This window comes from Doryrhamphus excisus, linkage group LG9 (genome assembly GCF_037039965.1).
Source record: "Doryrhamphus excisus strain RoL-2023G ecotype Guam linkage group LG9, RoL_Dexc_Guam_v1.1, whole genome shotgun sequence".
Lineage (NCBI taxonomy): Eukaryota > Metazoa > Chordata > Actinopteri > Syngnathiformes > Syngnathidae > Doryrhamphus > Doryrhamphus excisus.
Window position 1 is genome coordinate 3,492,031 of NC_136365.1, and position 16,476 is coordinate 3,508,506.

General features: G+C 39.0%; 2 protein-coding genes across 2 annotated transcripts; one reads left to right on the forward strand and one right to left on the reverse strand.

Moving 5' to 3' along the window:
• Positions 1-832: 832 nt before the first annotated feature.
• Positions 833-6,764, reverse strand: sid4 (secreted immunoglobulin domain 4). The gene is made up of 8 exons (XM_058074211.2): positions 6,596-6,764; positions 4,791-4,937; positions 4,566-4,700; positions 3,090-3,262; positions 2,842-3,028; positions 1,472-1,651; positions 1,128-1,394; positions 833-1,053 (listed from the first exon to the last, which is right to left on the reverse strand). Exons 1-8 carry the CDS (start codon positions 6,735-6,737, stop codon positions 1,049-1,051), a joined length of 1,236 nt encoding a protein of 411 aa, XP_057930194.2. The 5' UTR covers positions 6,738-6,764; the 3' UTR covers positions 833-1,048.
• Positions 6,765-8,597: 1,833 nt separating this feature from the next.
• Positions 8,598-15,857, forward strand: mvb12a (multivesicular body subunit 12A). Its single transcript, XM_058073214.2, has 10 exons — positions 8,598-8,729; positions 10,931-11,020; positions 11,676-11,759; positions 11,886-11,985; positions 13,238-13,367; positions 13,463-13,603; positions 14,414-14,520; positions 14,611-14,669; positions 14,781-14,846; positions 14,929-15,857. Exons 2-10 carry the CDS (start codon positions 10,931-10,933, stop codon positions 15,007-15,009), a joined length of 858 nt encoding a protein of 285 aa, XP_057929197.2. The 5' UTR covers positions 8,598-8,729; the 3' UTR covers positions 15,010-15,857.
• The last annotated feature ends 619 nt before the right edge of the window (positions 15,858-16,476 follow it).

Consider the following 16,476-nt stretch of genomic DNA (forward strand, 5'->3'; position numbering starts at 1 on the left):
AAAGCCTCTTTATCCGAGGAGACGTTTGGGTTTTTTTACGAGAGGGGCCAGATATATGCAGCACTCTGGCTCAAGTACTGGAAATGTCAGCTTTCTTTCCATTTTACTGCTGCAGCCACAACCCCTAAATGGCAAGCTAACACTTCATTTAAGGCTTGATTTCAATCCAGGCCAAAGTTTTGCAATAAGTCAGCTGCAAGTGAAATTTGGATTTTATTGTTCATGTTAACACATTGAGCTAAAACGCTGTGCTCAGCAGTTCTGTTTTTCCTTCAACATTAGAATGGCTGGCAATCACTTTTGGGAATAGGTTCATTTTATTCAATGGAGTCCTCCCAGTGTCACAGCAGTGTACTGTCGCCCCCTTGTGGCTGCACAGCTAACTGTTAGTTCAGATTTAAAAGGAAATGCGTCACAAATTAATAAAATATTTTAAGTATTGGGGTGCTTTATTGATGTAGCATTATTACTAATTACTGTTTTGGTATGGTGTATGGTGGAATAGGTTCATTTTGTTCAATGGACGTCCGCCCACTAAGGTGTCACAGCAATGTACTGTCGCCCCCTTGTGGTTGTACAGCTAACTGTTCAGATTTAAAAGAAAATGCGTCACAATTTAATAAAATGTTTTAAGTATTGGGGTGCTTTATTGATGTAGCATTATTACTAATTACTAACTGTTTTGGTATGGTGTATGGTGGAATAGGTTCATTTTGTTCAATGGACGTCCTCCTACTTAGGTGTACCAGCAGTGTACTGTCGCCCCCTTGTGGCTGCACAGCTAACTGTTAGTTCAGATTTAAAAGGAAATGCGTCACAAATTAATAAAATATTTTAAGTATTAGGGTGCTTTATTGATGTAGCATTATTACTAATTACTAACTGTTTTGGTATGGTATATGGTAAATTCTCATCAAGTGATTTTAGTACATCCACTATTACAAATGTATGAGTGTATCTGCTACACACTTGAATGTTGCTTTCCATGTGATGTCTCAATCCAGTCTTGCAGGAACACTGCAGTGTGATATGATGTGAGCACGATGGCCTAAGCTGTAAAACCCAGACAGCAAAGAAGGTGACCTTCAAATTGACGTCCAATCACCCACCGAATATAACTCACTCACCTTTTACAATGACTTTGGCCAGCGCCTCGGTGGAGCCGATGTGGTTGGTGGCCACACACTTGTATGACCCGCCGTCATTCAGTTTAACACGCGCTATGAGGAGCTGTCCATCCTTTGTGGTCTGACTTCCGGCAGGGAGGTTGACTCTACCCACTCGGCTCCATTCAAACTGAATAGGGTGGGAGCCGTGAGCCAGACAACGCAGAGAAAGAGAATCTCCGGGCTGGAGCCTCACTTGGTCGGGTAGAGAGGTAGCGTAAGGAGGGCCTGGGGGGGGGGGAGAAATAGTGGCATCATGAAAAGAGAATCAGAATTAAATATTTCGACAGCCTCGATTCACTCACTCTCCACCTCCATCTGTGTGTATGCCTCGCTGTAGCCGTGGATGTTTGTGGCGTTACAGATGTATTGGCCTGAGTCCTGGCGCCCCACGCTGGTCAGTGTTAGGACACCACCAGCTACTGTGTGTTTCCATGGCAACGGGGCTCTCAGCTTAGACCAGGTAATGACAGGAGCTGGAGAACCTGAAAGAAATATTAACAATATAACATATATTGTTATGTTATGGTGTATTATGTTCTACACCAGTGTTTTTCAACCTTTTTTGAGCCACGGCACGTTTTTTACATTGGAAAAATCTTGTGGCACACCACTAACCGAAAATGTTACAAAATGTCACCACGACCTCACACGTGCATCAATAAGTCCATCGGAGGAACAAGGTAGGTGTTGCCACACGGACCAATATTACATTGCTCTGCTAGTCTTTACACCACAGACACTCCACAGTAGCCATGTTTTTACATCACCACTTTTTGTCTTTCCGAATGACCTTTTGGGAAACAATGGTATCCATACAAAGGAATATTCCAATCTCTTGTCTACATGCGGCGTGAAAATCAACCAGAATAGTCAATAGGGCATGCCCAGTAAAACGTAAACATCAACATCACGTGATACTGGCTTCCCTGAGTTGTTCTTTCACTTGTTGGAATAATTCCGTATTGCCAGTTTTTCATCTGTCCAGTCTTGAAATTTAGTTTGAATCAAAAACAAACTTTGCTTAGTCCAGTGCCGATTGCTGGCCTCCATTTTTAAAAGTGAAGAACGTCTGGATCTGCGTGTTATATCTGAGCATGCGCTGAAAGAACGCACCCGGGATCAATTTAAACAGGAAAAGATCCAATTCAATCTTGCTAATATTTTATAATTAAACTCAGGACATGTTTTTTAATAAAAGTTGACTTATGAATGGCGTATAGAAGGGTTTAGATTCTGTTCCACAGATGGCGCTAATGCACATGAAAGCTGCTCGCCAACCGCCAATAAACAACAGAAGAAAAAAAAATCCCACGAAGAAAAACGCACCCTGACAACTTTCCGTTGCAGCGGGTACGAGATACCTCAATCGGATTGGTTAAAGGAATATTCTATTTCCTGTTTAATTCTTTCCGTTTGAGCAAATAAACCAAATGCAATTGGAATATTTGGGTCCACGTATACTATTGACATTACGGCTATTGACATAATATTTGCAATTGATGATTAATAAATGTTAATTATAAAAAGTGATATTGGATAATTCCTCACGGCACACCTGACTGTTTCTCAAGGTACAACAGTGGTTGAAAATCACTGTTCTACACCACTGTGCAAGTCTTGCATCACCGTTTTGGCAGGACTGTACTGTAGAATAAATCCATTCAAATCTTACCAATGGCTTGACACTCCATAGTGACAGTGTGTCCCTCCACAACTGTCATTTCTTTATGACTCACTGATGCTGTGGGTGCACCAGGTCCCGCTTCCACGATGACCTCCACTTTGACTTCGGTCACACCCACATTGTTCTCAGCCTGACAAATATACACACCAGAGTCTTCTGGACGTATCACATTCCACTATGGGAGGACATGATGGTGTTAGAAGACCAAATAAAAACATGAATCCCGTTCACTTTACCTGGATGGTGTTGACGCCATCTATGTCCTCAGTAACCAGCTGCAAAGAGGAGCCTTGGCGTCTCCAGTTGGTCTTGGGGCGTGGCCTGCCTGTGGCACGACACTGCACTGACACACGGTCACCAATTTTGACCCGCAGAGTTCCGGTAGGTGACAGGCGCACTTTAGGAGGATCTGGGGGGGACACAAATGAAACAGTACAAGTACAAGTACAATATACAGTACAAACAAAGTTTTCGTATGATTTGGTTTTGATTTATACTTTTTGCCAAAAATGTTTTTTTGTACAATATTGAATGCATCAAGTGCAAACAAAGAACCCGATCTTGTCAGGATGTAATGAAAGTCCACATAAACCATAATTTACCATTATTTCATATTGTTTTCTTCATGTAATATTATTTGTATTAGTATTATTATTATCCATCCATCGCGGTGGTATGCTGGGGCCTATCCTAGCTGTCTTTAGGCTGTCTTTAGTACACCCTGGACTGGTCGCCAGCCAATCACAGGGCACATGCCGACAACCATTCACACTCACATTCATACCTATGGGCAATTTGGAGTCGCCAATTAACATGCATGTTGTTGGAATGTGGGAGGAAACTGTACCTGAAAAAACATGCAAACTCCGCACAGAGATGACAGAGTGGGGAATCGAACCCGAGTCTCCTAGCTGTGTGGCCTGCGCGCTAACCACTCAACCACTGCAGCCCACTGTGTTTAAATTACTGTGATTGGCTGGCAACAAGGTTAATCGGCGACTCCAAATTGTGCATAGGTATGAATGTGAGTGTGAATGGTTGTTTGTCTATATGTGCCCTGTGATTGGCTGGCGACCAGTCCAGGGTGTACCCCGCCTCTCGCCCAAAGACAGCTGGGGTAGGCTCCAGAGTGACCGCGACCCTTGTGAGGATAAGCGGTATAGAAAATGGATGGATTTTTTTTAAATTAATAACAAAAACCGATGTGGCATTGTATAAAATAATAATAAAATGTATATGAACTGCATTCAATATTAAAGGCAGCTCCTGTCAACTTGTAGTTAATTAGTTAACTGGTTAATATTAAAAAGATTAAATGTCCGCACAAAGCTGCCAATATGTTAGGTACTGTAGGTAGCACGTCCTCGTACAGTACATGATATAGGAGACTACACAAATGATGGTAGTTTGACATTCAGTCATTCATTCTCTACTATTTGTCCTGTTCAGGGTCACGGGTGAGCTGGAGCCTATCCCAGCCGACTTTGGGCAAGAGGCAGGATACACACTGGCCTGGTCACCCGTCACAGGTAGCATTAATGCTCACTAATTTGGAGGGCGGCGCTGTTTGTGTTCACAGTCACAAGTAAGGTAATTAAACCCAATTAAAACCTGTCTCACCCAGGGCACAATTCTCACCACTAATCCACGGCTGACACTTTTTCATTTCGGTTCTAACTTTGCTGTTGGTATAACAAATACAAGAGGCTCACATTTGACGTTGAGCTGGGCTGAAGCGTGGCTGGAACCTGCAGAGGTGGACGCCACACACTGGTACTCGCCCTGATTGGCAGGTCGAGCATTAGCCACAGTCAGCACAGCACCACTGGGGCCAATCTTAACATTGTCTAGATTAAGATAAAGCACATTTATGACCATTTTGGCACATTATGAGATAAATTGCAGAAAACATAAGTATATAGGCCGGCACTCTGAACCTGCTAAGGGTTGATTGTTGGCTCTCCTCCACTGCAGCTGAGTATGCTGTACACCGCTCCCCACTTGGCACCTGAAGCTCACAGACTCCCCCTCGCGCACAGTAGTAGTGTGGGGCTCCACTGTGACTACAAGACCTTGACCTGTGGCTGTGGAGGGAAGAGAGCACATACACACACAAACACACACACACACACACAGCAGAACACATGCATACAACCATGCAACTCTGTGAACCTTTACATGGGCTGGAGAAAAATACTGTGCAAACCATCATCAGCTCAAAGCAAACAGGCTGTGTAAACACCAGAAGGGCCTCTGATGACTGAGCAAAAACAAGACAAAAACATTTTTAATTACAAGTAATATCCTTGCTAATGAGGCAGGGTTTTGAAATTGTAATTTGTCATCCTTTCAATGTGTGCAAATAATTAACCAACATTATTTCCCAATAGCTCTTAACAGATAGCTGCTATTTTACAATCGACATGGTTGAAGCGACCAGTTTGAGTGAACTGGTATCTACGTTAAAAAAATAAATGTTTAGCTTCAACAACAAAAAAAATCAACGCAACAGTTTCCATTCGTCTTTCTTAGTTATGACAACTTCATTTGAAATTGCTTTGAACCAACAAACAATATTTCATTGCACAAATGAGCTTTTCCTATTCACTCAAAGCTCATTTTAAGTAATGCTTACTGAATAATTGTTGTCATAGGGACACGTTTTTAAGTTTGTAACTCAAAAAAACATGTTAAGTGAACTGACTTAATCGTTTTATTCAAAGTAGTTTAATTTGTTGTCTACTTAATTATAATAACAATGCACACAGCTTTTTAAGTAGTTTAAGTAGTTTTTAAGTAGTTTTTTACGCAGGGACAAGTTTTTAAGTTTGTAACTCAAAAAAATATGTTAAGTGAACTGACTTAATCATTTTATTCAAAGTAGTTAAATTTGTTGTCTACTTAATTATAATAACAATGAACACAGCTTTTAAGTCGTTTTTAAGTCGTTTTTAAGTAGGAACAAGTTTTTAAGTTTGTAACTCAAAAAAATATGTTAAGTGAACTGACTTAATGATTTTATTCAAAGTAGTTTAATTTGTTGTCTACTTAATTATAATAACAATGCACACAGCTTTTGAAGTAGTTTAAGTAGTTTAAGTAGTTTTTAAGTAGGGACAAGTTTTTAAGTTTGTAACTCAAAAAAATATGTTAAGTGAACTGACTTAATCATTTTATTCAAAGTAGTTTAATTTGTTGTCTACTTAATTATAATAACAATGAACACAGCTTTTTAAGTAGTTTAAGTAGTTTTTAAGTAGGGACAAGTTTTTAAGTTTGTAACTCAAAATAATATGTTAAGTGAACTGACTTAACCATTTTATTCAAAGTAGTTTAATAACAATACACACAGCTTTTTAAGTAGCAGTAACTATATATATATATATATATATATATATATATATATATATATACACATATATATACATATATAGCAATATAGCAGATGGAACTTGAATTTTGTTTTAAGTTTACCAACAATAAAATTTGAGTGTATATGACATGCTAAATTAAGTTCATGTAATAGCCAACATTATTATTTGAACATAACTCCAAAAATAAAGTTAGCAACTCGGAAAGTTTATCTAAATCAATTAATTACATTTTTTACATTTTGCATTTATGTATTAAATCAAGTGGTGTCAACAGATACTTTGAATTACTTTTTAGAGTGTATTAAAACAACTCAAAAACCATATGTTTATATTTGTGTTTTGAAATGAAATGAATGAACCCCGGTTACCTGAACATAGCAGAGAGAAGAGGATCAGAACACGGGGGAGCGAGTCCATGATGAGTAGAGAAGCGAGTTCAATCACTTTGTGTGCTGCCAGACAGTCTCTTTCCGCTACAGTCGTGTTCGACCTTTCACCCTCACCTGCCATTCACCTTGCTCCCCCGCTTAAATGTGATTAAAAGACTTTCAAAGTACAGTTCTTATTGCTACTGTGTTGCTTTGACAAGAGATGAAGATTCTATGAAGACAGTATTTTTAACAGAATGCCTTTTTTTTACAATTATTTAGTTGGATTAATCATAATATTATATTAAGGAGCAAGGAACACTGCAAAAAAGGCAATACAGACTAATTTTGGTACATCATTTTTTGCCTCATCATTTGCCTGCGAGAAAGGAGACGGTAGTCATGTGTTTTTGTTTCCCCTGTAAAAGATTGCTCCACATTCATTGATTTTCTGTGCCGCTGTTCTGTTCAAAGTGAGCTGGAGCCTATCCCAGCTGACTTTGGGCAAGAGGCAGGGGTACACCCTGGACCATCAATCTACATTCAAACAAAGGCATGTAAAAGGAATAACCACGTATGGAAAAAAATAAGAAAAACACATAATCCTAGGGTGAAAGCCCCATGCATACTGTTTGAATTAATGTTATTTGATGGTATTTTTTGCACCTTTATGTTTCTATGGTCAATGGGTTTGCATTTACTATCAGGTCATGAAAAATTGTTAAAAAAAAAAAAGATGAGAGATTGCTTCAGTATGACATTCAGTCATTAAGGGCCATTGTAACCATAAAGGAGGACTAGCATCGGCAAGTCGGACTTTGGTTGATTGGATTGTATTAAGATGTCCTGAGCAACCTATGACACAGGACAATTACGGAATTGAACTGTAGAGATGTTTTTTTTCTACAGATTGTGGTTAAAGTGGCCAGTTCACTTCCTCATTGAATGTCCTTCATGATGCAACACTCACATTTATTATACTGGATGGGATCTGATCATTTCTGTATGCACCCTCCTTCCACAGGAAACGTTCTGACGCTTTGTTGCAAAAGTCCGATCACCTCCTGGGCATATACAAACTGAAACTGGCAGGCGCCTTAAGCCAACTCAGACGGTAGGCGGGACTTGCACACAAAACCTGTTCCGCCCTATTTTTGACTGAGAACTTTGCAAACTTCGCTATTTTAACTTAAGAACGTATAATACATATACATATAATACATTTCAATGGACAAATATTAGTATTTATGTTATTATTTGGTTGTTTTTTCACCTGCCGCCACTGACTGCGTGTCAGTGATACTATAAGTCAGTAATATAAAAGATACTATAAGTATCTATAAGTCACACATACTATAAGTCACACATACACAGTGATTCAGTTAAACACAACACAACCGCCTTTCAGGACACATTTACTTTCTTGCTAATCATTAGCACAAAATATCAATATATCATATGGACTCTCCTCAACCAAGAAAACAGATGGCTAACGTATATAATCTCAATAAATTATTGTTATATTACTGTATATTTCAATGAGCCTTTTATTTCAGACACCGATATTATGATACAGTGTATATGTAACCTCACTCAAAAGTGCGGTTAGAGTGAGGCTGTGTGTTTAAAAACAAAAACAAACGCAAGTTGTAGGTTAGTATAATTGCATGACATATTGATTAAAATGAAAATTAAAATGATTATTTCACTTTGCTAAATAACCATTTGACCTTGAATTGTGATCTTGTATAATTATTTATTCTGGTGGTTTATTCAGTGGTATCAGCCAATAGACAATAGGTTTGTTTCATTGTCATCAATTGCAAATAGAACGATAAAAACCATTTGGGCCCTTATTTTAATGACTATAATTACCGGTCATGCCATTCGAGAGAATGGATTCTTCAGAACTTCTACTAGAGCTGTTTTGCTGCCACCTAGCGGTCAAGACTTGACAGCTAATTTATGACGCCTGTGCTGAGGTTTGCTGGGAGTTGTAGTCCCAGTGGAGTAGGACTTCCTGCTTTTACCAGGAAAAGCACCTACACAGGAGGCTGTTGTGCTGACTCCACTGCTGCTCCTTCGCTAGAAAACAAACCTTCCAAACTCAGGGGAGTAACAACTTACATGTAAGGTAAGTGTAGTTATTTGTTTTATTTTTGTAGAGTGGCGAGTAAAGTTATTTTGTGGCGGCATCGAAGTTTTGATTTTTGAACAATCGCCGTTGTTGTGAGATGAAACCGGCAGGTCGTGTTTGCACTGTAAACTACACTGTCCCGACACTTTTTTTTTTGCATACTTATTCGTGAATAACTCTACCGTAATAACTGTAGTCAAGTTGCCCAGAAACACAAGGTAAGCTAAATATGTTAATGTTGGTATTAGTTTAAATAACTAGCAAAGCTGCAAAGTTGATATTTATACAAAAATATCTAAATGTCGAACAAAGACCATGTCTAAACAAAATTACATGTATTTTACATTCTAGTATTGTTATTCAATGATAGTTTTTCGAAAGAAATACTTTTATATCGTTTATAAAGACGGAATTCACCTTTATTTGTAAATGCGTGTGTTAAACATTGTTGTGTTTGGATGTTAACGTGTCTAATATGGGACTTAATTATGACTCAATTCCTCCTGAAGAGACTCAGCACCTCGTCGTCTGAGTCCATAAGGGACACAGCACAACTATTTAGAGTGAATAGGGGCTCTATGTCCTACACAAGTTAATGTGTGGTTCTTGAATAGCATGCTTTCTTAGCCTATTTAGCTGCAGGTTTGTCTCTCTCACACACAACCACCATACAAGTGCAAAGAGATGTTAACCTTAATGAAACTAAATACATTTCAAATAATCTAAAAAAAATACATATATACTCAACTTTGGAGAGACGTACTGTACTGCTATGTGTACTGTTTATGTGATTGTATGAGCAACATGGAAGCTGCTTATTAAAACTCATTTGTGTATTCCAATAATATTGAATTACTGTAATGCTAATACAGTAGAACCGGGGGTCACCAACCTAGCCCAAGTCTCGGCAATGAACCTAGGCAAGATCTAGCCCTCCCATTTGTAAAATTTTGTAAAACATTTTTATTTCCGGCGGCACGGCGGTCGAGTGGTTAGCATGCAGACCTCACAGCTAGGAGACCAGGGTTCAATTTCACCCTCAGCCATCTCCCCGTGCATGCGTGGGTTTTCTCCGGGTACTGCGGTTTCCATAGGTATGATTGTCAATGTGAATGGTTGTTTGTCTATATGTGCCCTGTGATTGGCTGGCGACCAGTCCAGGGTGTACGCCGCCTCTCGCCCAAAGACAGCTGGGATAGGCTCCAGCACCCTCGCGACCCTTGTGAGGAAAAGCGGTAGAAAATGAATGAATGAATATTAAGGTGCCTAGGGTAAAAAAAAAACAGTCCCAATGATCGGCTGGTCCATTGTGATAAACAGGTTGGTGACCCCTGTTGTAGCCATTAAGCTTGAATAATGGACACAGCCTAAAATGCCTATTTTTGATACTCTGAACCCTCTACTATGGCTCTCATAGTGATTAAAATGCATTGTATTTTAGGTTTACACATTACTCCCCCCCCACACACACACACACACAGCACCATCAAATCACTTTCTATTTAATTTAATTTACTATTAGAGGTGTTCATGAGATCATCAAACATGAAAGAATTTCTTCTCCAGAAATAAGTCTTACAATAATAAATTAATGAAAATTAACTCGCTAATTTTGTTGATATATTGCTATATAAGCATGTCTGTTTTCCTCGTCTCTCGCCTCCAAACAGGCAGGAAGAAGGTTAACTCGGTGCTTAGTTTCAAACCCTGGATACGTTTTGCTCCATTTAAAAAAAAAAAAAGGCTTGAACGAAGTGAGCTCTCTTAGTCATAAAGTCTCCTTGTCTCTGTGAGGGGAGGCGGGGCCACCAGCATACACACAGCAAAAGAGTGTTGTCTCGTGAGGAACAGTGCACCGTGGTCAGCAACATGGTCAGGATGCCAAATTTGTCAAAGTGGTGAGCAATGTAACCATTGTGCTTCTAATGACCGATACCGCGTGTGTATCAGTCGTAGGGCCGAGTAGCTGTGGCAACTTAAGTCGGGATTGTGCAGTGTAAAAGGGGTAAAATTGTGTTCTTATCCACTGATCCACCCAAATCCACAAAATGCCAAGTGTGATACAGTATGATTGTCTATACCGTGAATTTCTTTTTTTTTTATAGTTTTAATTTTTGTGGCTCTAGTTCTTAGTACATTGGCCAGTGTACCCGTTCAAGTGACCAGTCAGTGTGTCTTACCTTTCTCTTCTTCCTCAGATGTCCGCCGTGGCTCATGCGCAAGTCCACCCAGTGACAGCAGTGGCATGGACCTCCAACTCCACCACCTGCCCCAAAGACTTCACCCTGGTACGGACAGAATTAACATATCAACTGTAGGGTCCGATATCGGTAAAAAAGCACGGCATCTATTGGCCGATACTTGCTTTATAACGGCGATCCCATCCGTTGATCAGCTCCGCTCAAATTGCAGCATCCAGAACAACAATTTCTGCCGTGTTTGGGTGGGACTTCCTGTCTTTGTGAGAGTGGTATAAGATTTGCAACCTGCAAAACATGCCACAAAAAATGTCTCACTGGGGTGGCGCTTTAAAATCTTGCGATGATGATCATCCCTCCGGGCAGCGGCTAAAGCACCGGTTCCAACCCGCTGTACTTGGAAGTGTGGAGAAAATTTGGGGATGAGTACCACGTCAGTAGAGATTTGGGAGCATGCAGACTCTAAAAGAGCCGTGTGTGTCAATGCAACACATTCTCACATTGACACCTTGACCTTGGCATATAACATTTTGAGCAGATCTTATTCTTATTCTGGTGCCACTCTCATCAAATCAGTCACAATGTATCCTTGGCCTATTTCCTCATCAGGACCATGGTATATGAATGTGATAGTGATTCCAGCGGGTCTCGGTTTTGATCCCTTCTGGTTGCAGTTTTCCTCCCACAGTCCAAAAACATGCATGTTAATATGTGCATTAAATGAACCGTCTGCTTCTCCTTGTAGATCAGCATCACTGAAGATGGAGCAAACGCAAACTTCACACGCAGCTTTGCAATGAAATCGGGATATTACCTTTGTTACAGTAAGGTAATCTGTCCTGATTTTAATAATCATCTTCCCTTCTTGACTTTGTATCACCACAGCATGTTTTTTTTTTCCTCCATTAGCTATGCGTTCTCTGCCATGTTTCAAGTGTAACTGTGTCTCTTGTAGGCCATGTCAGGGGGTATGGTAGTGGCGGACATTCAGCTCATCACGGACAAGGACGCCATTCCTCATGGCTATTGCTTCATAGCAGAGCACCTAGAACCAAGTGAGAGCACACACACACACACACACACACGTTTGTGGTATTTTTGTGTGTGTTTTGGATTGCAGGGCAAATACTACTTCAGACCTCATGACTTAATTTCCATAATATTTTGACTTTATTCTTGTAATAAATAATACATTTTTCACTAACCTAATTTTCTAAAAATTGCAAATTTATTTTGTGTTGTTTCACATATTAAGAGTTGGTTCTCATAAAATTCAATTTTTTTCTTATGACTTTTATGACCTCATGACTTAATTTCCATATTTTGACTTTATTCTTGTAATTAATACATTTTTCACTAACCTAATTTTCTAAAAATTACAAATTTATTTTGTCTTGTTTCACATATTAAGAGTTGGTTCTCATAAAATTAAATTTTTTTCTTGTTATTATGACTTTTATGACCTCATGACTTAATTTCCATAATATTTTGACTTTATTCTTGTAATAAATAATAAATTTTTCACTAACCTAGTTTTCTAAAACTTGCAAATTTATTTTGTGTTGTTTCACATATTAAGAGTTGGTTCTCATAAAATTAAATTTTTTTCTTATGACTTTTATGACCTCATGACTTAATTTCCATAATATTTTGACTTTATTCTTGTAATTAATACATTTTTCACTAACCTAATTTTCTAAAAATTACAAATTTATTTTGTCTTGTTTCACATATTAAGAGTTGGTTCTCATAAAATTCAATTTTTTCTTGTTATTATGACTTTTATGACCTCATGACTTAATTTCCATAATATTTTGACTTTATTCTTGTAATAAATAATACATTTTTCACTAACCTAATTTTCTAAAAATTACACATTTATTTTGTCTTGTTCCACATATTAAGAGTTGGTTCTCATAAAATTCATTTTTTTTTCTTGTTATTATGACTTTTATGACGATATTTTGACTTAATTCCTGTAAGGTTATAGCTGTTTTGCTATTTCTGCTGCTGTTTTAAAATGTTCAACTTGTAATATTATGACTTTATTCCCATAGTATTTTTATTACTATGTATTATTTTCCAAAAAACAAACTTTATATTGCGCATTTCTCATAATAATTCTTTTTCTTTATTATTTCAACAGCTCTTCTATTAGATCTGATGTTGTTACAACTGAGTGTATCAAACATGTATTACACACAGAAAACTATGAAGCTTTCATACAGGGTTCTCGTTTTAGTTCCATTGTCTGTCCTACAGTCCCAAGTTACTTAAGGTATGATTTTATTTTGTTCGCATGTCCAGAGGCCACAGTTTCAAAGAAGAAACGTGTCTGTGTGCGTGTTGTCCCGGTGGCTAGCGTGGACACAGCCGTGTTGGACATCAAACTGACGGCCAAAAGCAAAATGATGTTACAGCACTACACATATGTTGGGTAAGCGGCGTTCCTACACTCATTTCCCCAGCCCTTGAGCTGTACTGTGACATCAGCTCATCGCACCATTTCAATGTTACACATGCTTTTCACAGAGACGTCCATGGGTACGTGCTGTGGTGTAAGAAGGGTCATTTTGCCAGTCCCACACCTAAAGCCAAGCCCCGCAGCGTCAGTCTGGATATGCGCAGACTGTCACTAGAGAGTCCGTCTTCTCCTCAGCCACTAAGACCAAGGTACAGTTCTTGTTTAAGACCTAAAGCTTCATGTACGCAGACAGAAAGTCACATTATGTTGTTACCCCTGGATTATTCTGCTGTTAGGTAGTGAGGTTACACTCAAAGACTGCATACCGTGCTTCAGCAGAGTACAGCGCAATCATACTAGTCATATATACATGTTGATAATCCATTGTCACACTTACGTCATCCTGGCTGAATGAAACATTATATATAATACACATATTTTACCTACACCGAGTAAGGAAGCAAAAAATTTGAAGCATCTTGTTGACAGGCGGATGTTTTGTGATAGCACAATTACACAACCACAACGTCGAGCAAGAACCTACACAATTTCTAGTCATTCATTCATTTTCTACCGCTTATCCTCACGAGGGTCGCAGGGGTGCTGGAGCCTATCCCAGCTGTCTTCGGGCGAGAGGCGGGGTACACCCTGGACTGGTCGCCAGCCAATCACAGGGCACATATAGACAAACAACCATTCACACTCACATTCATACCTATGGACAATTTGGAGTCGCTAATTAACCTAGCATGTTTTTGGAATGTGAGAGGAAACCGGAGTACCCGGAGAAAACCCACGCATGCACGGGGAGAACATGCAAACTCCACACAGAGATGGCCGTGGGTGGAATTGAACGCTGGTCCTCCTAGCTGTGATGTCTGTGCGCTAACCACTAGACCGCCGTGCCGCCTGTTTCTAGTCATTTTAATGGATATTACATTCATGCCCATAATGAGTGTATCATCACTAGCTTAGTCGATGGTGATGGAAATGATCTTGTATCCATTGTGGTTCTGCAGCAATCATCTTCAAGGGCCACATGGTAAACTCAGCCATAGGCGCTACTCCCTCCATGTCAAGGACACTGTGGACAAACCAGCTGACAGCAGCATCCAGGGCATCACAGGTAAATGACGTTATAACTGAATAGGAGCTTCTTTTTTCTTTTAAGCAAGACTGTGACACGATATGTTCTCCACCATTTGAATATTTGCAGCTCTAGAGGGAGTTCCCTTCAGCCTTCACCCGAAGTTTGAGATCCAGCCAAATAGTACCGTATGTCCAACATAGCCGTGTATTCTACATTTGTTTCCAGACAAATATTTCTACACGACATGATCTCACGTCCAGAAGTCATTTTGTAATTTGTGGTTTTGTGTTACTCAGACCCCTCAGCTGACCACACAGCTCAACAACATTCGCATTAAGTCCCTCCAGGACATAGAAAATGAGGTAAGACCATGTGACTGCACTGCTGCCTTCATTGCGAAGTAAATTAATATTATGCGATCCCCCCCCAAAAAAATGTCTTCAGTATAGCTACACATTTGCAGTGGAGGAGTTTGCTGCCAAGAGGACCAGACCTACAGTCTCCACACCTTCATCAGCTCAGTGATGCTTGTACCTTGCACAACATCCCAAATGAAGGACCATCACATCTGTGTGCAGCTTTTAGAACATGCCGTTCTTTAGGAAAAGGTGTTATTTAAAGCTACTGCATTAAAGTACTATTTAAAAGGTTTGGAAACCATACCATCTTGGCACATTCTAATTCGCTCTTCCAGTTGAAGGAATATGTGGGAATAACAGGGTGAAGTCATATCTGATGTGTGGCGCAAATGATCTGCAATTATCCTGTTTGCTCTTATGTGTTTAATTTACAATGGAAGCTAATGTCATGCCATACAGGTATATGGAGATGCACCATTGCTACCATTAGAATCATCAAACAATATCAACTCAGACCACATTAAGCTGTGCATGCATCTCTGAATATACCAGTACTTTTCACTGACTAGAGGGAGCACTTTGTGGGCCAGTGCTAAAATTATATTATGTATCATAAATAAAGATTGTTTTAATGAATACTTTCAGGTGGCATAAGTTCTGAATATTTATGTATAAATGGTAAACTTATACCCTCAAAAGCAGACATATGGCAAATATGAAAATAAAACGCTAAAGACTATTTTACGTGTGTTTATTTTGAAAAGGCAGCTTGATTGGGGTAGTGGTTTGCACGTGTGTCACAGTCAGGAGATCCAGCCTTGAATTTCCAAATATATTTCCATATATATTTAGCATGTAACATCAGCATTTAATTTATTACTGGCTAAAACTGTTCAACTTACATGGTGGTCTTGTTTGAAAAATCAAATAACTTTATGGTAATGGTTTAATGTTATTTGAACACGCATCGGGTTACAATTGAATGCATCACATAATCAATTCACCCCTCCATCAATTACTTTTAAAATCTGTAACTGTTACATTTGTTCACCTCCTGATATTATTTATTTTGATTTTTTTTTCTTACACATTCCAGTTACATTCACCATACTTGTGTCTTTGTAATTGGGTAAACTTAAAAAAAATCAGCAGGGGATTAAATTACACATTTTATTAATTGCTTAATTGGAAGGCCAATATAAACGAAATTTTCGAGATTAAATACTAGGTAATCATTCCCTACTTATTTGTTGATATGATGCGCACAGAGTAAGGAACAATTCGCAGAGCTGTCAACTTCCTGCTGTGCTCTCCTGCACTGTGAGGCGTTCGAGAACACTCGTAATTTTGAGTGTTAGGTGCTAATTGTTTTTTTATTATTCACGTACCCCACTTTGGAAACCACTGCTCTATAACGTTTATATGACATTAGACAAAATTAACTGAAAATACTGAAGCTGAAGTTAGATTTCTGTATTCATTTTTGGTTAATTCTGAAATTTCACCTGAAAGCCTTATTCCCTAACTTTTAATTAGTGTATTATGAATTGTGTTCAGTTTTTCTAAAAAACGATGTATCATTGGCTATTTGATCGCTCATTCATAATTGATGGCAGCGTCATAAAAAAGTGTG